Below are 22396 nucleotides of genomic sequence, written 5' to 3' on the forward strand. Positions count from 1 at the left end.
GCAGTCGGTTGACATTTTCACTGTCTCTGGTGAATGAATCAGTTTTTCCAGAATGAATTTTCATGTGTATTTTCAGCTATACTTTCAGTTATTTCTTGTTTTTTTTTTGGTTTTCTTTCTGGTATTTTTCGTTGCTTTTTTCCGCAGGAATTGCTGAATTTCACTATACGTATAGCGATGTGCTACGATGAACTTCCTAATTTAGGTGTCTATTGTGGTATTTTAACGTAACTATATTGCAGGATTCATATTTGCTCCGATATTTATGCGCAGTTTTGTAATTCTTACTCTTGTATTTTTAGTGAAAAATCATTTTCCTCACTTATGATGAGAATGGTTGTTGCGTCCAAAAGAATTCCATTCTTCACATTGAAGAAAACATAAAAATCTTCATTCTCTAAATGTTGCAATATTGTAAACTGAGAAACTTGAAAGAAATGCAAAGTGCTTCATTATCGAAACCTAAAAAGGGATGAATAAGAAGAAAAAATGAAAAAAAAAATCGAAGAAAAGACGATTTTTTCTTTGTTATTCCCAAAATGAAATTGTTCTTTGCAAAAGGGCACGTAAATGTCATCGTTTTAAAAGGTTCCCCATATACATTTTTTCTTCTCAACGGTTTTTGATGACGGTTTTGTGCGCGGGCGCTCATAAATGTATGTGATTGTTTACGCTCAATAAAAAGTGTTTGCACCAATTTGGGACGGGACTGCAAAATCAAATCACTTTCGGCCACCTCATTAAATGGCAGCCCATCACCCACCCATACACACACACGCGACAAACAAAAACAAACCGAATGCATCGCTTGCCACTTTGGATCCATTCTCTGCATAATATTGGATGTGTTAGCGTAAATGATGGAAATGACGTGGTTAAATGGTTGAAGCCGGCGGTTCCTGCTCCTTAGAATGTCCATTATGCATCATGAATCAGCAACAAAATAACCCGATTAAATGCGACGAACCATAAACGATTTTATGCAACGGTGTTGATGTCCTAATCAAGGCACATAAGCGTACCACACACCGTTTTTATGGAGCGTCTGAACTTTTCAAAGCACTTAAAACTGTTAACAAGACACAAAGAAAAGGAAGAAAAAAAAACCAACGCCACCTATTCCAAACATGTCAATCAATTTGCTCCGAATGATTGGCGATGATGATAATAATGACGAAATGGATCACTTAACAGTTGGCCGATGCACGCGCCGTCGTTCGAATTGAAATTGTGTTTTATTGAGTCGTAATTTTGATCGCTTTTCATTATTCGACACGTTTTATTCTTTGTACCTGCGCTAATCAAAATCTTTCATTAGATCAACTCAAACTATGTCCATTTTCTTCTTGACCATTAACAAATCCATTTGATACTTAGCAAATTTACAAAGTCTCATTTGCACTTTTAACGATCTAAAACGCAAATAAAGATGTGACGCAATGAAAAATATGAACGGATTTCCTGAAACGCATTAGAATTGACAAACATATTTTCACCTAAATGAAAATTTTAGTTTCCAATTAAGCGAAACCGTTGTTTCGTTCATTCTCCGGAAGAATAAAAGTGATTTACAACTTATTTACTCCATTTTATGTTTGTTAAAGACTTTGACGTTGAAATTCAAACAAATTTGTTTGAAAAAAGAAACGTGTAAAAGCGGGAAACCGACTAAAATAGGGGATTTTTGTCCTAAATGGAGTCGTTATGAAATTTAAAGCTGGAAGAGGCATGACATTAGAGCAAAAAAAGAAGATTTTAATAAGTTACAATTGGCCAAATACCAAAATAAAGCCCATTGAAACGGTCAATATCCATTTTTTTTTGCTTTTCGCATTCCTTTTTCTTACGTTCTATCTATCCTCTAACTTTTGTCTTGTGCCTTCTGCTTGCTGAAAATGGCACATCATTCTTTCCACTCTACGACCAAAAAAAAAGATCGCGGTGAAAGCTCGAATAAAATCGCTATGACATTGTCACCACCACCATTGTCAAAATGTGCATATGATGAATTTGGGATGTTGCGTGCGCCGGTCAATTCATTCAATGATTACGTTAATAACCGATGCCATTTTTTAGTCTGAAATGAAAATAAATTTTTGCTTCGATTGTGTTCCACGGTGTGTTTCTTGGGCCAATGAATCGTAATGAGTTTTGATCAAAGCGTTTGTGTCTCGGCTCATTTGCGCATAAATCAAGAGCAAACGAAGCGGCGATAATAAATCTATTGGAATAAAAATAGCTAAGGAAAAAGAATCCACATTTGCCGAACGAACGAGGGAAAAAAAGTATTGGAAATCGGTCAATGGGAAATTACTGTCAGCGAGGACAGCGAGCGCCGCGGTTTCATTAAAATCATGTAATTTGCCATGAATTCAAAGTCATCCCTTGGGCCCATCCTATTTTTTTCCTACTCTTCTTTTCCTCCTTTTCATCGAAGCGGTTTCTATCGTTTAGCGCAAACACATAAAGTCAACAACCAATTATTCCAACTTACTTTTATAAAAAAAAACCACGCGCACATTCTCGAGCAAGAAAATCCAAAAAGGACCGTTACATAGGCACCGTTTCTCGTCTTTGGCCATTTCATAAAGATATTAACAGGATAAATGGCACATAAAGTTAAAGAAAATATAGGGAACGGACGAAGAGAAAATAATAGAACGGGCCAATCAAACAATGTTGCAATTCGCGACCAGAGCAAAACGGTCATATAACGAATTTGACATGCGTGCATGTGTATGGGTGTCTTTGCCCCATAAAACACGACAACGTATGGCTGTTGTCGTCGTCGTCGTCGTCGTCGTCAGTGTTCGTTCCCATGTGCGCTCTTCATTCTCAATAGCCTTACCTTCAATTTGAATATGCGCGAGCGCATTTTGATTTACACACAACAAGCCCCAGCACACAAAATATTATTATATAAAACTAAAGAGCACCGCACGAATGTTACACATTCGACAGAGAATGAAAAAAGAAATTCCACTAAACGGAATCCAAATAAATACGCCGCGAATCGGTCAAAGGCATTTCAGTGTTCAGGTAACCGTTCGACGATCAATTTCAAACAACAACAACCGCACTCTGATTACCAAAATCGCAACAATTTTGAACTTCATTGGATTCACACATACACAACACATCCGATTTAGATCGAAATGTTCGTTGAAAAAGTAAGCAGCATTTCGAAACAAATATTGGCAATTTAATTTTTTTGAGACATAAAGTTATCGAAATCAAAGTGCCGTGCATTTTTTTCAGTCGAAAAAAGAATTTTCTCGTTGTTATTTAGTTGTTTCGCGATGACAAAAAAGAAAATACGAAAAAAAACGCAACATTTGAAGTTTAATTGGATTAAGTTCTTTTCTTCCCTTGGATACAAATACAATTTTCATCATTCAATCAACACCAATTTCGTGTTTGGGGCAAAACGTCATTTTTGACCATTTTTTTACAAGTTTAATTTTTTCCGTTTAAACAGCACAAACGACATGAATTTTAAAACAAAAAAGAAGAAAAAATTAGCCGTTTCGGTGGTTTCATTTCAAAATATTCAATTAAAACCACATTAACATTTTTCCGATTCAGAACAGTAAAAAAACTGTTGTTGTTTCATTCGTCATTTATTGGATGAAAAAACTCGAAAAATTTTCACTCCGTCATCAGTTTATTTACTTTATTATTCGTTTGAACGGTGTGATCATCGATCAGTTGTTTAAAATAACTTCATTTTTTTCTGTCGTGCAAAGTTCATTTGGATTTGTTTCAGTTGAATTAGTTTAATTTTTTTCTTCGGTTCATTTTCGGTGTTAACATGCAATTTGTTTGACACAAATGACAAAAAATAGATGTTTTTAATCAAAATTCGTTTAAATTTAAAAGTTTTCGTTGAATTTGGAATGAAATTTGCAAAATTTCAAATGAAATTGGCTTCAATCACTCAAGTCAGTGGGTTTTCTATTCCATTCGTTAATGTTTATGATTTTAATATGCATTTGTATTAACAAATTTGGTTTCTTTGTTGTGTGTGATTCGAAAAATCTAGTGCAAATCGAAGGTAAATTGAATATGTGAGAAGTTTGCTTCGTTTTTTGTTTGTTCTTTTCAATCTATATGTATTGTTATTAGGTAAGTCACCAAAAAAAAAAAACTGGGATTAAATTGGTATCATGCGCATTCACAACACACGGGCGGCTCAAACTCTGAATACATTGAATTCATTGAAGCATAAATCCCGCTGATGAAATTCAATGCGCCAACTTCCATTTGTTTTTTTTTATTAATCGAGAAATCGTCGTGCCATGTCCAGTAACAATCAGAAACCAATAATAATAGAAAGGCACACAGAGACACGCGCGCCGAGCGAGAGATAGAGAGAGAAAGATACAGTCGGTCATAGTGGTGTAAAATATTCAGCTGATCTGAATGTATTTCGATTTCCAATTGAAAATCGATTCGATTTTCTTCATTTGCCGTTTTTTTTTTCTAATTTTTGATGGATTGAATCGAGATTAGGAAATTGATCCGTTGTAAATATCGTGACCATACACGCATATCGTTCGCGCACAGCTCGAATAGCCAAGCAACCTCTCCCTCGCATAGTATATGTGAATTTTCTGCAATTTTTCTTCTCTCTCTCTCACTCTCTCTCCGTTATCGTTATTTATTACCTAATTAATGCATTCATTAGGCTGCTTGCAGTAATCGATTCCCATTGCTAAATGTTATTTAAAAATCACCTTTCGGTTATCTCGCGAACGAGCGTGTCCATGTATGAAATAATGGCAGCAGAATAAAACAACAACAAGCGAGAAACAACGACAGTCAACGCGAAATGAGTGGCATTCTCTCTTCGCTTCTATTACAATCAATTCCGAATAGTAAATATTATCCATTGAGGTGCGGCCGGCTTTCATGATGATTGCGTTATGTATATGTTTGTTCTTGTGTCGCGCTCGACCTTTTTTTCTCTCTTTCGCTTTCCGTATTCTACAGTTCGCCACCCGCGCCAACCTTTACTCGCACGTTTTTGTTCCATCATTGCTTGGATGTGTTCTTTTTTTTCTGTTCAAACTACTTTAGTTTCTGCTCAATTCTCATTTATAGCTTGGCATTGTGTTAAAAACCACCGAATATATTTTCGTATTACATTTCATGTCCTCCGTTTTTTTAGTCTTCGTTAAAGACCCTCGAGGAATGCCATTGTTTTAATGGCCATAAATCAGGAGTAGCTCATCATTTTAATGCAACTGTGAATTTATATACTTGGACAAGGAACTACTTTGCAAGGAACGGCTCGGATCATTGTGTTTTAGTAATTGTTTGAAACATTCGCAGTTTTCATAAAGCGTTTTATTTTATCAGGAGTTGACAATGTTCAATCATTTGTAATGATTCATTACGAAATATTTGATCACCAAGAATTGAATTTATCCATCATTTGGCTTGAGAAGATTCTTTTTGAATTTATATCAACTGCTTCGATTTCGGCAATATGCTTTTCGATCGTCAAACCAAATGGGCATGTCGTGAACGAGCCTGAAAGTTGTGCTGAACCTTTACGATAAAATCGTAATTGAAAATAAAGGTGAGCAAATTTTCAGGTGTGTTGAAGATATGAGCCCTTGCAGCACATGGCCTCGAGTCGACACATTCTATTAAATGGATATGGTAGTGGATGGGATTAATATGACATTTGGGTTTGCCGTTACGTGACCAAAGCGCGAGAGACACTTCCCTATATTATTGCTCACATCTTAGAATTTGCTGTTGACCTGTGCACATTGTTGACGAGGTGAGCAAATTTTCAGGTGTGTTTAATACTATAATCCGTCGAATGGCAGCTAGCAACGGTTTCGTTTGCGGTTTAAATTACAACAGTGACAAGTATGCGGCTTAGATAGATCGGTTTCATTGGTTTTATATTTTTTTTTTTTTGGATAATTTTGCAACTAATTTTACACCTCAAAAGTAATTGATTGATGAATCAAATTGTAGCAGCATTCAAATTACCTTTCGACGGATAGCTTTTGTTTGAAAATTAATATTTGTGACGAGTTTCTATTATTTCTGTGATTTTTTCATTTATTCTATAATTTCTATTATTTTTTTTTTCATTGAAACAACAAAGTTTTGGTCATCAACGACAAAATTTCATTTCGGTTTCATCAAATCTTAATGTATTTCGGTGTTAATTCCAATATTCTAGTCAAAAGAATACAATAGAATGTGTTTTTCCCAAGAATAATTCCATTTCTTCTCATTTTCTCCGAGATTCATAATAAATTGAATTAAATTATTTTGAATTTTTTTCAACTTTAACAATTTTATAACAGATAACAAAAAAATTGAATCCAAAATCCAAATAAATGCAATTTATCATTTATGAGAAAACGAAATTTTTGGTTTTATTCCACCGTTTTAGGTACAAAATATCTATAGATACTAATCACATAAGTTGTACGTGCGATCCAATGGATCCACGATTCACTGCTTTGACTAATTGCTTGTTGACTTTTTGACGCAGCAACATTTGTTCGAGCTTCATTTTCGAGTTGTTCCCTGTCGCGTTGCTGCTGGCCTTGTAGAAATTCTCGCTGCTCATTAACAAGCAATTGCACCTGTTCGCTGATTGACTTTGTATCGGCTCGAATCACAACAAACTCTTTATTTATGTCGGACAACAGATCATTTCGATTATAAAAACTAAAAGCAGTACCACAAATTCCGAGAAGAGCACCTGAAAGGAAATTGATTGGTTAATTATTTAAATAGATTTTTGTATTGGATTCCAATCCACAGTTTCATTCAATTGATTAGCCATTCATTTTTTTCATATGACTCTTTTTTTTTCCAGAACATGAAATTGTGAATGGAAATTAATCCACAATTAGTTTTGGAATTTCATGAACAAACTCAAACAACAAGTACAATGGCAAACAATTGATAATAAAGATTATTTGATGTATCAATCTGACATATATTTATAAGCCTATGATTTCAGAGGCATCATCAATTTCATTCAAAATAAAGAATTTACGAATGAAAAAAATGTAAAATTCGACCAAAACGATCGAGCATTAGTCTTTAATCGGTCAAATTTGCGATGTTTTACCTGCTAATGATCCAACAATTGACCAATATTTTGCCGAATTCGTATGAATTTTCTCCTTTTCATGTGACGTTTTCACAGCTGACTGCATCAATATGAACAAATCTCTTTCGGCTTTGTCCAGCAAACTGAATTCCTCATTTTTTTGCTTTTCTTTGTTGGAAATCTGGAAGAAAATGAAACGGGTTATTAACGCCGTTAATGAAAAAAACCAAATATTTCATCCAATTTTGTCAACCACCACAATATAAAATGAATTTGACGATGAATGATGAGAGACTTGAAAACTTGTTTCAAAATTGAAATTTTCCTTTTTTTTCTTCTTCAAATTCCTCAAACTCACTTCAATTTCTCTGCGAATGAGCTCCAAAAATCTGGGATCGCCTTTAGGGCAATTGGCTTGATCGGCATAGCACGTTTGCAATTCATATCGAATGTCACTAAGCTCCTTGGAAACATCACGCCGCAAATTTTGGGCCTGGCTCAGTTTGTCTTGCAGTTCTTCGACTTGCTTATGAGCTTCACGTACTTCGTTTGTGTGTGAAATTTCATCGTACCAATTGAAGAATGCATCCCATTGGCGTCGGAACAGTGATTTGCCACCGCTAATAATATTCGTTGAGACTGGAGTAAATCTTTTGGTGTCGTTGAGCAGAGCGTTGATTTTTGGAAGAACTGACGACGTTGCTGAGGACAATGGCTGTCGAGTGCTAAAGTCACGGTAATTCACCAAAAAACTCGTACTCTGTCCACCCCATATCAAATGATGGTAATTTGTGTTTAAAATTCGAGTATCAGCCAATCCATTAACTCTTCTGCAGTTTACCATACGACCAAAACCATACTTGCACACCAATTGATTCGCTACGTTTTTAGACATTTAAAAATTTCCGTGTCAATTTCAATAGAACTAAATTTTCAATTCGAAAGAAAAAAAAACAACAAAAACAAAACAACCATCAAATAGTGCGAGCTTATCGTTTTTTTAGCGATAAAACTGAATGACATTGTCAACGTGCGGCTTTAGGATTTTGTTTACGGTCCGAAATGACATATGTTGTTATGAACATTCACATAGCAACTGTGAGTGCACGCAGTGAACGCGGGCGCATCGTGAAAAATGTCAACCAATTTTTTCAGCTAAAAATAAATTTGGAAACAAAATTCTAGATAATAAAAATGAATAAAAAGAATTCTTTTATTGATTGTGCAACCAGAAAAAAAGAAGAACATGAAGTCAATAGTGGGAATTTGGTGTTGAATGTACGTGCGTGACATGAATTGAACGTTGCCAATGAAATGTCATGCACAGCGACCGAGTCCGTGTATGTGTGCGAGCTGTCAAAATGAATGGTGCGTGTGCAATGGTGTTAGTTTTGACCGAGTTTATGTGTTTATGCGTGACAACTCCTAGTTAAAAGTTGGCGTTTGAAATGCGAATAACTCACATCGACCGTATTTGGCACTGGTAAGTTTTGCACATCTCGCGCGGAATTAAATAGTTTCGATCGGTCTGTTCGTATAAAAACGTTTGGTGTCATTGCAGAGAACGAAGCGACAAAAATAGGCGGCCAACGACAAAATTTCAACGAATTTTCTTCGAAACGAATAAGATAAAATATCACAGTCAAAATCATCGAGCAAAACTCCTGATTTCCGTTGCTTCATCCGACTTCAAGTAAATAAAGTGTAAGTCAACGCAAAAATTGTGCCTGTTTTTTTTTGGGTGATTTTCCGAAAAAGTGGCAAGTGAAGGCCATGCCAGTTAGAAAATCAATAGAGCAAATTGTTTTCAATGAAAGCCGTTTATATGTGCCGAATGAGTGAATATATTTCGAGAATGCTACGAAGCGCGATGACCCCGTGCCGTAGATTAATCAATTTAATTAATTGCTCCATTTATGTGATGTCCAATTGATATGTACGTGTATATTCATATTAGGCCATTTATTCTCTCTCTTTTTCTCTTGCTTGTATTTGCATTTAGAGACGGAACGCGCGCGCCGCACATTTTTGTGTCTATTTGGTAATATGGCATCATCACGATATACACATGCGATAGTGTGTCGGATACCATTGTCGTTTCGCACGCGTGGCGAAATTGATTTGGAGGAAGCGAAACGCGAACATGAAGCCTATGTAAATTTATTGCGTGAATTGGGCTTGGATGTCATTGAATTGCCGCCCGATGAAAATTTCCCCGAATGCACATTTGTCGAAGACACAGCCGTCGTATGCAATGGCATTGCCCTGATCACACGGCCGGGCCAACCAAACCGAACCAACGAAACGGAAAACATTCGAACGGTGTTCAAGAAAGAGTTAGACATTCCAATTGTTGAAATTGCCGATCCAAATGCCAAATTGGACGGCGGTGATGTGCTGTTCACGGGCAAAGAGTTCTTCGTCGGTTTATCGCCGTGGACGAATGAAGCTGGTGCAAAAGCGGTTGCGGCCGCTTTTCCCGAATATCCATGTGTTCCAATCAAAGTTACCGAACAACAGCATCTGAAGTATTACATTTCCGTGGCTGGACCGGATTTGTTGTGTGTCAGCAGTACAAAGGAATCACAAGAGATTTTACGACGAATCGAACGCGAAGCAACATTTTCATACCAAACACTGACGCTGAGCGAAGCATCTGCCGCTAATGTGCTCAATGTGAACGGTACATTGATACACCGGGCTGTACAAGATTGTCCCATTTCGTCGGCGGTCATTGCCGATAAAATCGATGTTCCGCGTCAAACGTTACAATTTTCACAGCTGGGCAAATACTCAACCGGACTGACGGCATGCTCAGTTCTGCTGCGTCGCACCAAATACATTCGAAATCTCTAAGATGAAAAACTAAATTCGCACAAATTCGGCTAGGGTGTGTGTTTTACTAAACACGAAAATGGCAATTGTTCTTGGGCAAAAAAACGCGCTCGAAAGCACCAAAGATCCTTTATGATATTTCTTCTTTTTTTTCGTCTGACAAATCAACCAACACTTTTTGATTGGTTCTAAAACAACGTTCGCTCCCCAACAACGTTGACAACATTTTTCGACACAGCAAACACACACTCCACCGAATTATGCGCGAATGACAAGCCACACCACGTACAATTCCTTATTCAATTCATATATTCAACAGTGTTGTGCAAAGCAATTCAAATATGCCATTTATTTCTGTGGATTTTTTTTAGGTTGGTTCGAAGTCAGAGTAAGGAAAAGGTCCTTTTCGGCATCCAAGTTGTGACTTCTTCAACAATAGACCATTTTCAATTATTCGTAGAGGAACATAGCTTGAAAATGAAACAGAGTGAGAAGAAATTGTTTTGGTTCTTCAAATGGTGTGTACCGTTGAAGAGATGCCAACTGAAAAGACCCAAGAAGAAGACCTCCTTCCGGCTCTGAGTTGTTCCTTCTCCGAACCATCAATTACTTTGCAAATCACCATCCTAATTCAGTATACTTCCAGTCAACAACAGTTCAATCACAAGCAATCCAGTTTTATTTCCAAAAATATTTTTGTATCAGAGTTTTTTTTGTGTAGTTTAACTCTTTGCGTGATGCCATTCGGAAAATTTGATGATGATGTAGAAACAATTTTGGTAGGCGATATAAATCGCAAGGAAAATCAAATTGTTCACATTTTTCGAAATGGCCTCTGCCGAACATTAATTTATACCAATTTGAAGAATAATTCTAGATTTAAGAATCTAACGCATATGATTAGCTACAAAACGTTTAAGGGGGCGCACGCACCGTGTTCAACAAACTTTTTTTTCTTTTGCTCGGTGTTCGGTCTGAATTCCGTCAAATGTGTATTTTCGGTCAGCATTTATATTTATTATTGTGGTTATTATCAATTATACGACTTTTTGGTGTGTTTTGGACGATAGATATTAATAAATGAACAATTCATTCCAAACTGAATTGCGACGCAGTTCAATGTATGAATCTCCGTATTATTAGCTTGTAATTGCTTTGAAATGTATAAGTCTTCATTTTGTTATGGAGTTTTTTTTTACAATAATCCACAATGCAGTCAATAGTATTTCTTTTGGAAACAATGAAAATAAAGATACAATTTCATCAGATGAATAATTACGTGTTTTTATAGTGTTTTTTTTTTTTTATATTTCAACAAAGTTCGGCGATAATTCTGGAGTTTTGTTCAATTTTTTTGGATTAATTAATTATGATCCGAACATATGGAAAATTACCAGAAAAATATCGAAAATGATCAGAAGAATATTCAAAATGATCAGAAACTTTTTTATTAATTTGATCAGAAAAATATCTAAAATGATCAGAAAAATTTGGAAATTAGCCGAAAAATATCTAAAATGATCAGAAACTTTTTTATTAATTTGATCAGAAAAAAACCTAATATGATCAGAAGTATATTTAAAATTATCAGAATCTCTTTTCGTAACTTGATCAGAAAAATATAGAATTTATCAGATATATATCGAAAATTAACAGAGAATTTTTCGAAATATGATCAGAAAGAAATATATTTTTATCATAAAAATATCCGAAAATGACCAGAATAAATTCGCATTTTGACCAGAAAACTTGATAATTTTACCATGAGTTATATTACCTAATTTTGTGCTGTTCTTACCTTTTGGCTCTTTATTTCATTTGATTTCAAAAGAGGAAGAGTAGAAGGAAAAAAGATGGTAATTTTTAAGAAAAAAGATTTGAAAAGAAAAATTTGGTTGGAAAATTTTCGGAAAAGCACCACTGTGGAAAATCGGATATTTTTAAATATAGTTCTGTTCATTGTAGTTTTTTTTCTGATCAATTTTGAAAAAAGATTTCTGATCATTTTAGATATTTTTCGGCTAGTTTCCAAATTTTTCTGATCAAATTAGGTTTTTTTCTGATCAAACTAATAAAAAAAGTTTCTGATCATTTTCAATATTTTTCGGATACTTTGCAAATTTTTCGGATCAAATTTGTAAAAAAAGTTTCTGATCATTTTAAATATTTTTCGGATCATTTTCGAATTTTTCGGATCATTTTCGAAATTTGAGGATCAAAATTAAATGAGCCAATTTTTTTTCTCGAATTTTTTTTTCTCGAAATTCACGATTTTTTCTAGAAATAGAAACTTTTTTTATTCTTTTGTTACAAATTTTATAAAACTTTAATTGAATAATCCAGTTCTCTTTTCTTCTAGGGTGTGTAGGGATGCTTGGCGCATTGTCCGCAAAAGTCATTCTCGAACAGTTGATCCCAGTCGCATGCCTGAGATCGTTTCAATCTATCAAATTGAAGTTTGTCTTTGTTCTGGCCCATTTTGTTGCAAAAAAAAATCTTTTCATTGACGTAAATTGTGGTCCTACATGCTCCAGGTAATCTTTCACGCACTTTGTTCAATGCTCTTAGATCGAGTTTGTCCAAACAAACGTAGTGAATAAACAAATGCTTTAGTTTCGGAAAATAGCCCCGAATGTTCGGTTCTATAATATCTGAAATGGCAACGTTCCACGATATCGTTAACGTTTTCAAATACCGAAACCGATCTGCAGCTTAAATCAAATTGTATTTCTTTTAGGCTTGTTATTCGTGGAAATATAAAACAGGGAGTAAAATAAGCGTGATTCAAGCACAAAACCGGTAGTCAAGATTTCATTTCGGTAGTCAAAAATTGTATTTTCGGTAGTCCAAATGAATGTGATAAATATAAAAAAAATACCGATTTTTCACATCAGATCCGAAGAGAGAAAGCGAAAGAAGAGTAAAACACATTCACCAGCTGATAAATTCAAACAGTTTTAATATTTTGGAGAACAAGTAAGAATTGAATCATCATATCAATTTTGCGAAATACATTTCCTCGGTTACAGAGTTCTCTAGACTATGATTTGTTTATGTTCATCTTCAGTCGGCTTCAGAAGCAACTCCAATCGGATGAATTGACACTAATCGCAATGAAATCGCACATCGACTCAATGCTAAGATTTTTGAATGGCATGCAAAATAGCCAAAGTCCAGGAGGTTTTGAAAGGAATTTAGCTTCAAAATTGGTGCGTAAAGAGGATGAAGACCAAGTTTTCTTCAAATCAATTGAGCTCAAATTTGGAATATTCGGATGTAGGACGCGTCGAGCGCCAATGAATGTAGCTGATGTCCGTACAAACACTTCGGTTGCTCTTTCTGATTTCCTGACCAATAGTTTCGTATTTAAGGGAGTTTTCTCGGAAGCGAGAGCATGCAAAGATGAAGAAGATGACGACGATGAAACTAATAACGATGGAAACAGCATTTTTGATTTCTAAATTCATGATTTGTCTTGATTTTCCTAAATTCATTTCACATTCATTACAATTAATGATGAAATTTATATACATTTTGATGTACGAGAAACCAAATATTAAATCTAATAAAACACTATTAAAAAATGGTACTCAACAAAAAATGTCGGTAGTCAGAAAAATGTCTTATTTTATTCTCTGATATAAAATCAATTCCGTTGTTCAGAACTTCTAATCCAATTTTGCCAAGCTTCATAAGAATTTCCGATTCTTCTGGATTTTCATTGAGTGAAAAGTAATGTAACAGCAAGTGCCTTGCGACGCACAACGGTTATTCAGTATCGGATAATGGGACAACACAAGCAGAAAAATATCGTGCAATTTTTATGCGATGTCTGCCCTATGCGGTATTGAAAATAGGTCCAACATTGCTGATTTAATTTTTTTTCGTGTTACACAGTGTAGTTGTACCCGATACGTTGTGTGTTCACATATCGTCACAATCCAATCATTGTATTGGTTAACGGAAAATCAGTGAATTTTGAACAAACATCCAATTCAAAGGTGTCCATGATTAATATCCATGATTTTCGGTTTGGCTGAGAAAACAAAATGCTATGTGAGAGATAAACATAATTGGATGACTAAATGCATTTTTTTTTCTATAGAAATCGTACTGACACACGGTGTGCTGAGTACGCATGAAAGAGTGAAACGTAAATAAACGGCCGACCCAAAGGAAACGTTGTGTATTTTGGTTTGTAGATAAGATAAGGAAGTGTGGTTTCATTTGTGTGTGCATATTCTATGCCATCACTTACACCGATTGCTGTCTTTCGAAATTAAATGTGAGAGAAACAGTGATTATTAGTTACCTGGAGTGCAACCATCGAACGAAAATCCGTCCTAGTTTAGTAGAATTGCTAATTTTTTTCTTTGGACTATCACAAACAATCAAAATTTCGAAAAGTGTTAATGGTAAAAATATGAAGCAGTTACAATTACCAGTGTTGCTTTTGATTAGCTGTCAGCTTTTTTGGGTCGCAGCACAATTGAAAAGTGAGTATGAATTATTTGTGATTAAGTGACACCTTCAACAACAACAACAACAAAAATTGAACAATTTTGGGCTGGGTCACAAAATGAAATCATTCAATTTTCGCGAAACGCACGTTTTTTTTTGTCGATGAAAAGAATCGCAATTGAAATGCAATTTTATGGTTTCACATCGAAAAATATTGCTGATCTGCATGAATTTTTCCATAAATGCGTTGGCACCAGCGGCAGGTGATTCATTGATCTCAACACCGATAACATCGATTTGAATCATCGTTTGAATATGTGAAAATTGGACGCTGGACTTTGACAGAAAACAATATTACATGGCATTATTCATTCAATTGTCCATGTTTTCTTACTCCCAGATTGTTTTTCTATGGAAAAATTGTGAAATTTTGTCTGTCAAACAAAAGGATGAAATTAATTCACCATTGTTTTTCCATGAGTATTGAACACTTCTTACGAAATAATGAATAAATTTATCTTTCTCTTTTCAAAATTGCGTTTGATCATTTGATCCAGTCAAACATGTGTGTGTAACTAGTGGATTTGAGGAGCAGTGCAATCGTTTGGCGCGAGAAACACAAGAAATAAGATGCGTTCGAGTTCAAGACAGCATTGAATGTGCCAAACACTTGCGGAATGATGCATCCGGCTTTGGTATATTCAGCGCTGAATCAACATTGTTATTGGCTGCATTGAACTATGACGGTCTCACCGTTCTCAAAGAGCTGAGACATCGCGACCGGCTAAATTGTAAGTATGCGTCATATTCTATGGAAAGATATGAGTTCATATGTGGAAATGACGCAAAACAACTCTTTCTATACTGATAAGTGGCATCTGTTTTTAATAAGAGGAAAACAAAATCATTAGATAAACACTATGAACATTTTCATATTGAATTCGACGATAATGAAAAATTTGCTCATACAAAATTTACATTTACTCAATCCGATATGTTTTTGTTATTTTTTTCAAAACCAGACACAAGTGACTTTGAATCAGTGGTGGTTGTAAAAGCAACGCATAAAGGTGGAATCGAAGGATTGAAGGGCAAAAACTATTGCCATCCAGGACTTTATTATGATCGATCTGAACGATGGAGCGAACGGTTTTTGAAACACTTCGAAAGAAGCGTCATTGCTCCGGATTGTAATGATCCCTTGAAATCACCCGCTGAAATCGAACTTGAAGCTCTGGCCAAGCATTTTGGATCCGGTTGTCGACCGGGTGCTTGGTCAAATAATCCGGAAGAAGATCAGAGATTGAGTAAGTCTTTGTATATTTTTCGTTTTTTTTTTTTTCACGAAATTATTGAATTCTTTTCAGATTGAAGAATATTTGAAATAGTTTTCTCTAGTCGATTTTAGTTCGATTTCTTCCTATATAAGACAATGCTTTAATGTTTTCTACTTAATTTAAATAGAGGCAAAATACCCACAATTCTGTGATTTGTGCACATCAACCGCTAGCCCTTGTGAGTATACAGACAAAAATCGGCATATTGAGGCTCTGCGCTGCTTGCTCAACAAAGGAGAAGTTGCTTACGTTTCACTGCAGGATGCTCAAGACTTCTTCTCACCGGTAAATTATACGCTGTTTATTATTTTGTTCTTTTTGCTTGTTTTCATGGAGATAAACACAATTGGATGACTAAATTTCGTTGAAAATCCTGTTTCTTCAATAGAAAATATAAATTTTTGAATCTTTTTGCAGCTATCTGAGTATTCCCACCTAAAGACTGAGTATGCTTATCTGTGCCCAGATGATACTCTTCAATTGATTAGCGACAATTCCAAACCACCTTGTGCATGGCTACGTCAACCATGGCCTGTTATCATTTCTAATGCGTTAGTTTTACATGATTTTCTTATCTAAAAATATAATTTTTTTTTAAAAAACAATCAATAAACAAAAAGTAACAGCCGAAAAGACTTACACACAATCAAAATTCGAATTCCAGCGGTGACAGCATTCCACTAAAGGAAGGAATTAATCGGTGGATCTATGGTTTGAATGGATGGGAAAGTGCTATTAAAGACATCATAACCGCTGACAATTTGACTCCGGTCATAACAACCATCCAAAGGCCACGTGATATCTTCTTCCCTTGTACGTAAAATTTTAACTAAAAACCTAATTCATATTACTTGAGTCATTCGTGACCAAATTTGATTTTATTATTTCTTCTATTTAATCCAATGACGGTTTTTCGTTAGCCAGCATTATCTTAGCCTTGGTTTACACCAACAACTGGTGTAAGCCAATCATTAGCCACCTATCTGTGTGAAATGAGTACAATCAATGTACAATAATTTTTGATTTGAGTATTTTGATTCAAATCATACAAATTAATATGAAAATTATTATACTTCATAAAAGTCATTTTTATAATTTGAATTGTGAAATTTCACTGATTTAATCTTCATTTTTCAATTTTGACACACTTAATGAAAAGTGATTGAAATGCCGCTCTGGCGTTGTTCAAGTTAGTGAAATTGAGTTTTGATTGATTTTCATCTATTTTCAGATCGTGAAGTGCCTTACAGTCTACCATTATGCTCAACCACAGCCAATTGGTGCACAAAGTCGATCGAAGAGAAGGAAAAGTGTGATGTGCTTCATACGGCTGGTGTCACAACAGGTATTTTGATTAGAGTAACATCCACGCTATTCTCCAGCGACCCTATTTTCATTAATTTTCATATTTGAATGGGTGATCGAATTATCCCATTCATTGAAAATATGTCTCATTCAATAACTTGAAACTAATTTTCTCACTGTTTCCATAAAGGTATTTTCCCATTGATTGAATGTAACGAGCCGGTTGCTGGAGGAGCTATCTCTTGCCTAGAAGAAGTGAATGAAGGACGCGCTGATTTCACTGGAATCGATTCGAGTCTTGGATACATTGCAAGACAGTAAGCGACCAATTCGAACATTTGGCTTAACTTTACCTTATGTTATGCCGAACATTTTTCAAAATACTGGAAGGTCTTAGTATTTTGTGTTGGATTTTTTTCTTCCAATTGCATTGAATCGCCGTGTGAATTTCGCCATAAGAAACATTTGGTCATTTGGTTGTTTCAGAAAAAAAATGTATTTTTTCACTGATTTTTTACTCCATTCCACAGTCCATACAATTTAACGACAGCTTTATATGGAGAAAGCGATAAACAGGCGTCGGCTGTGGTTGTCGTTCATACCAATTCTAATTTTAAACAATTTGAAGATTTGCGAAAAGCCAAAGCATGTATTGCTGAATTTGATGGCATTGGTAAGTACCAAAAAGAGAAATCTCTTGGCTTTTTCTTCTTTAAACGCCATTGAAAAATGTCATTGAACTAAAAAAAAATTCTTCAATAAAAAAAAAAAAACGTTTAGCATCGGTATCATTCTTAAACATCGCCAAAAATCTGGGATTATTCAAGAAGGATCAATGCAATCACATCAAGATGCTCAGTAATTTCTTCGGTTCATCATGTGTGCCTGGTGCAATGGATCCAGCCCATGGAGTTGGACAAACTAAGGTTAATTTGTGCTCGCTTTGCCCAGATGCTGGCTCAGGTGCCACTTCTGCAGTTCGCCCTTCCACAGAAACTCAAACGACACCGAACTTCATTCCTCTAGGTATAACCTTTCTCATCAATATATTCAGTAGTAGAACCATTTTCACTTTGGAAAAATGGAAGATGACATGAATTGTTTGAATATCAAATAGATCAAGGGGTTGATTCAACCACAAGTAGCCTTCAAAATGAACTCGCCGTTTTGAATGATGACACCAAATTGAACTGCAATGCTGACCGCACAAATAGCTTCTATGGAGATCAAGGTGCCCTATTTTGCTTGCACACCAAAGGAGATGTGGCCATTCTGGGGCTGAAGGATTTGAAAGGTTTGAGTTAATTTTTCAGATATTTGATTTGAAAATCATTTTTATCATTCAATTTTAACGATATCATAATTTAACTTTTTTTACGATTTTGTCATTCATAAACTAAATTTCGAACTTTAAAATTAAATTTTCAACTAATCATAATTTATTGACTCATTTTATTATAATAAAAAAAAATCGATATTCAGACCATGCCAGAGCTCTCGCCATCAATCCAAATGACTATCAAATCATCTGCCGAAATGGATCACTTGCCGAGCGTACTGGCTTCGACGTGGACACGGATTGTGCTCTTCAATCATTCGTAGACAGTGAGTAACTGACTGAATTTCATTTAATCATTAATTCGATTCACACATGTACTCTACTCATCTGATTTACTGTTTTTATTTTAAATAGTTTCGAAATTCAACTATTTTGTCACATTACGAACATGGGGCGATAGCATCGTTGAAAACTTTTAATATTCAACGTTCACATTTCTTGTCTTTTCATTCTTCAATCATGTTTTTTTTTGTATTTTTAGGCGAAATTGTCGTAAAACCAAAAAATCCAAAAACCGAGGGTATCATCAACGCATTGTTGTCATATGATAAATACCTAAAAGTTGATCCAGATTTCAAAATTTACAACACTTTTGATGGCCACAAGGATTTGTTATTCAATGTAAGTTTATTTGCAATGATTTTTTACATTGATTAGTTCAGCTCTTTCTTTTGATATTGATTGAATGTTAAAAATTAGGTCATAAATAATTTATTTGATAAAAAAAATGATTTAAATGATTTTTCGTTGAAAACAAATTTAATTTTGCATTTTTAAAATATATCTTTCATGTTTTATGAGTAGGTAAATAATTGTTATCAAATGATTTAACTTAAATCATGTCAAATTCGATGGGTAAAAATGCTGATCAATGTTTTGAACATGCAAGTTTGAATCAATAATTTTAATTTTTTGTTCTCTTTTCCATCAAAAACTCAGAACGGTACGGTTGAATTGGTGTCGTATGATGAAAAGGATTTGGGAGCAACCATAGACAGTTACAAAAATCTATTCAATATGCTTGATGCATGTGGCAATGCATTCAAATCCATTCCAACTGGGCATGTCATTCTGGCGACGGTGTTTTTCACTGTTCTCATCAGTCGATTGCTGCAATAAGCCATTTTCGCATTAAATTAAAATACAACAAGAAATAATGTTTATGTTTTAAAAATCGTGTTCTATTTTATTTTTTCATTCAAAAATAATTTTCTTTTCATATGTTTCAACAATTGATCAATAATATCAACATGAATGTATCAAGTGGTTTTTCTTTTTAAATAATTACAAAAAATCACTTTTCCCTCCGAGAATGTTTATCTAAAATGTTTCATCGCAATCAATCCGTAGCATCTGGGCGAGACAACTGGATCGAAAAATCTCACCAAATATGACATATCGCTGGCATGTTCTTGTTCTTTCAAATATAAAAATCGATCGAGTAGAATTACATTTTCGACAATTGCCGCTATTGAAACGCGCATCAAATGATAAATATCCACAAATCGTTCTTCGTTTCGAAATTCATTATGAAGTTCCGTCAATTCGTTATCGGTGACATCATCAAACTGCAGAGCTGGACTACGTTTGGCCGACTTTCGTACATATTCGGCAAAAGTGTAGCATTGTTTCATTCGGCCAACTTCAATGCGACCCACGAACTCGGGGCATTTCCGTTGTATCAACACTTCAAGCAATGCACGGTAGAACAAATGAGCGTTTGGCAATTCTTTTTTATCGACCACACGGTGCACCGTTTGACAAGCCAACATCCGAGCATTTCGACCAAGTATCGTCTTTTGATCAATCAAATACTGACTCATTGGAAATCCGAATGTTTCTTTCATTGGATCCTCTTCGGGCCGCTCACAAACTTTACGAGGCCTGGACTCAGGGCTTCGTTCACGTCTGATTACCCGGTACACGAATGTACTGAACTGTTCGGACAACAAGTGATAACAACATCCAATGTTACATACGGCAACAATTTGCTGATTTTCAGTAAATATTCGCAGGCATGATGGCGCTAAATTTCCACACGTATGAAGACCAGACAAACATAAGCCAGGCACTTCTTTTGTTTTAATGCCGAAATTTTCACTGAACAATCCAATGAAATCGGTTTGAGGTGTAATGAAATGCGTGACATTCTTGTAGTTTTCATTGACGACAGGAGTCTTGGGCTCGATATCCTGTTGCATGGCCGCTGCTCGACGCTCTTTTCGCTTTCGACGCGTTTGCTTCTCCAGGGGTACGTCACTGGATACAGTTTTTTCCGCACGAGTTTTTATACCGCCCCAATAACGCTGCAATGGAAAGGGATTTTTGTGTGTGAAAAATATTCCTGAACAAGTTTTTTTCAATCGGAAATTCCGATTCGGAATTTTAGACGAGAATTTGTTGAACAAAAAGGTCGAAGTAACAGTTTCTAAACGAAAATGTCTAGATTTCAACAATCGTCAAATATATGATAAAGACTTTTCAAGATAGAAAAAAGATCAAGGAATTTTCTCGAAGAATTCCAAATATACCTCTAGTTTCTCAGACCGCAACATTGCACCAAGAGTGTTGCCGGGATTGTAATCAACTCCAAGCACTTTGATATTATGCTCCAGTGATAGTCTTGTCGATAGGTAGCCCTTTCCATCTCCAGCATCAATCACACCAAGTGCCTTTTGATCTCGCATTGACGCGCACATATTTGCGATGACATCTGCGGTTATATGCACCTAGAGGAATAAAAATCAAATAATTTATTTCAAAATTCCATTTTTTTTTTTCGTTCATTTAACTTAGAAAAGTGGTTCCAATCTTGAAGAATTGATATTTTTCATTCATTTTATATTTCACTCACCTCATGATTTTTCTTATCGGACATAAATCCCTTGATGGGTAATGTTCGGCTGCAATCCGTATCAAAAATCTGTCGTAATTTCTCCGGCGAAACCCAAACATCGTCCAAATTATCCAAATGAAACTGTTTGTTGCTGGTCAAAAATGCTCGAAAGTGTTTGAATTTGTCATTGGTCGCATTCTCACCCTGGTCTGCATTCAAATGTTGCCAATAAATCTCAACTGCATCGTTGATATCATCTTTTGTTTGAATTTCCTGTTGAATTTCCGTCGGAATGTGTGTTTTCCACAGTTGTTCAGTGAAATAAGTGATCATCGGAGCATTGGCCATCGCTGACAGCGATGCAAATTTCTCCAACGTATTTCGAATGTGATTTTGCAGCAGTTGTGTGGTGACTTCGATAGTTGCGCCCATTTTATTCATTTTTCAAAAGCTCAACTGATCACTCTCTGGATATTTGCCGTTTATCTTCAAAATAGCACACGTTTTCCGGTATTGAGCACGAATTGTGTCGGCCAATCTAAGAATATCGGCTTCTTCGTCGTTTGTCCGAGGAAATTCACCAATCAAATTCAACACTAAATCAATCGACTTTTGTTGACGCTCTGTATTCTGTTCACGATTGGCGTACGATTGCAAAACACCATAATAATAACCGAGCTCCGCTCCCAATTCGGCACCACGATGATAGCCCAAATGATATCCGTCGGTGTTTCCAATCGATTGACCGTCGGTTAAACCCTTTTGATAACTTTCTTCGTTTATTCGCTCCTCACTCAATGCAATATCATCAAAGATATCGTTTATATCACGATTCGATGCCGTCTTCTCTGATTCCGAACGAGTTTCAATTGTGGACATGATTAGAAAAACACTGCTGGTTCACACCAGTGCTCACTGTCGAACGAATTATGACAAATTCAATTGCATTTTTGGATGTACAACGTGTGTGCTGCTGCGGTGTGTTTTGACATTTCGCATGGATGATGACAGTAGGATTTTAGTGGGAACACACTGGAAACGAATGATTCGATGCGTGATGGTCATGAATATCCATTCAAAAGGAAGATGAAACAAATTCGAGTTTAAAATTATGATGTCTAAAATCTTCTTTTCCATAATGAAATTTTTTCAAACAAATAAGATTATACGAAGAAAAATCTTCTTTTACA

At 35.4% G+C, this 22396-nt stretch overlaps 5 protein-coding genes across 6 annotated transcripts; 2 read left to right on the top strand and 3 right to left on the bottom strand.

The window, feature by feature from the left end:
- Positions 1–5694: 5694 nt before the first annotated feature.
- LOC129574612 (mitochondrial potassium channel-like) lies at positions 5695–8012 on the bottom strand. Its single transcript, XM_055456849.1, has 3 exons — positions 7452–8012; positions 7112–7274; positions 5695–6736 (listed from the first exon to the last, which is right to left on the bottom strand). Exons 1-3 carry the CDS (start codon positions 7986–7988, stop codon positions 6405–6407), a joined length of 1032 nt encoding a protein of 343 aa, XP_055312824.1. The 5' UTR covers positions 7989–8012; the 3' UTR covers positions 5695–6404.
- Positions 8013–8368: 356 nt separating this feature from the next.
- On the top strand, positions 8369–11200 carry LOC129574613 (N(G),N(G)-dimethylarginine dimethylaminohydrolase 1). Of its 2 annotated transcripts, XR_008688711.1 has the most exons (4): positions 8426–8576; positions 8655–8797; positions 9096–10213; positions 10300–11200. XR_008688711.1 is itself a non-coding variant. In XM_055456850.1 (3 exons), the coding sequence occupies exon 3, from the start codon at positions 9140–9142 to the stop codon at positions 9947–9949; it is 810 nt and encodes a 269-aa protein (XP_055312825.1). In that variant the 5' UTR covers positions 8369–8576; positions 8655–8797; positions 9096–9139; the 3' UTR covers positions 9950–11200. The 2 variants fall into 2 exon arrangements, 1 of the variants encoding a protein (XP_055312825.1); XM_055456850.1 differs by having other exon boundaries at positions 8369–8576; positions 9096–11200.
- Positions 11201–13667: 2467 nt separating this feature from the next.
- On the top strand, positions 13668–19629 carry LOC129574615 (transferrin-like). The gene is made up of 14 exons (XM_055456852.1): positions 13668–14424; positions 14947–15180; positions 15412–15696; positions 15854–16011; positions 16144–16277; positions 16391–16539; positions 16958–17071; positions 17222–17348; positions 17562–17704; positions 17812–18057; positions 18149–18325; positions 18514–18636; positions 18852–18991; positions 19310–19629. The coding sequence occupies exons 1-14, from the start codon at positions 14352–14354 to the stop codon at positions 19487–19489; spliced, it is 2283 nt and encodes a 760-aa protein (XP_055312827.1). The 5' UTR covers positions 13668–14351; the 3' UTR covers positions 19490–19629.
- On the bottom strand, positions 19530–21647 carry LOC129574616 (probable methyltransferase-like protein 25). The gene is made up of 3 exons (XM_055456853.1): positions 21225–21647; positions 20902–21099; positions 19530–20676 (listed from the first exon to the last, which is right to left on the bottom strand). The coding sequence occupies exons 1-3, from the start codon at positions 21645–21647 to the stop codon at positions 19687–19689; spliced, it is 1611 nt and encodes a 536-aa protein (XP_055312828.1). The 3' UTR covers positions 19530–19686.
- Positions 21648–21650: 3 nt separating this feature from the next.
- On the bottom strand, positions 21651–22085 carry LOC129574617 (protein LTO1 homolog). The gene has a single exon (XM_055456854.1). The coding sequence runs from the start codon at positions 22083–22085 to the stop codon at positions 21651–21653; it is 435 nt and encodes a 144-aa protein (XP_055312829.1).
- Positions 22086–22396: the final 311 nt, after the last annotated feature.

This window comes from Sitodiplosis mosellana, unplaced genomic scaffold (genome assembly GCF_009176505.1).
Source record: "Sitodiplosis mosellana isolate CC-2019 unplaced genomic scaffold, AAFC_SMos_1.0 Smas_scaffold_6165, whole genome shotgun sequence".
NCBI lineage: Eukaryota > Metazoa > Arthropoda > Insecta > Diptera > Cecidomyiidae > Sitodiplosis > Sitodiplosis mosellana.

Coding starts and splice junctions, on each gene's coding strand:
- LOC129574613 (XM_055456850.1), top strand. CDS start 9,140: ATGGCATCATCACGATATACACATGCGATAGTGTGTCGGATACCATTG.
- LOC129574615 (XM_055456852.1), top strand. CDS start 14,352: ATGAAGCAGTTACAATTACCAGTGTTGCTTTTGATTAGCTGTCAGCTT. Junction 15,697..15,853: donor GGAAGAAGATCAGAGATTGA/GTAAGTCTTTGT, acceptor TAATTTAAATAG/AGGCAAAATACCCACAATTC. Junction 17,705..17,811: donor TGCTGAATTTGATGGCATTG/GTAAGTACCAAA, acceptor AAAAACGTTTAG/CATCGGTATCATTCTTAAAC.
- LOC129574612 (XM_055456849.1), bottom strand. CDS start 7,988: ATGTCTAAAAACGTAGCGAATCAATTGGTGTGCAAGTATGGTTTTGGT. Junction 7,275..7,451: donor TCATTCGCAGAGAAATTGAA/GTGAGTTTGAGG, acceptor ATTTTCTTCCAG/ATTTCCAACAAAGAAAAGCA. Junction 6,737..7,111: donor AATTGTTGGATCATTAGCAG/GTAAAACATCGC, acceptor ATTTCCTTTCAG/GTGCTCTTCTCGGAATTTGT.
- LOC129574616 (XM_055456853.1), bottom strand. CDS start 21,647: ATGAATAAAATGGGCGCAACTATCGAAGTCACCACACAACTGCTGCAA. Junction 21,100..21,224: donor CCGATAAGAAAAATCATGAG/GTGAGTGAAATA, acceptor TTATTCCTCTAG/GTGCATATAACCGCAGATGT. Junction 20,677..20,901: donor TGCGGTCTGAGAAACTAGAG/GTATATTTGGAA, acceptor TTTCCATTGCAG/CGTTATTGGGGCGGTATAAA.
- LOC129574617 (XM_055456854.1), bottom strand. CDS start 22,085: ATGTCCACAATTGAAACTCGTTCGGAATCAGAGAAGACGGCATCGAAT.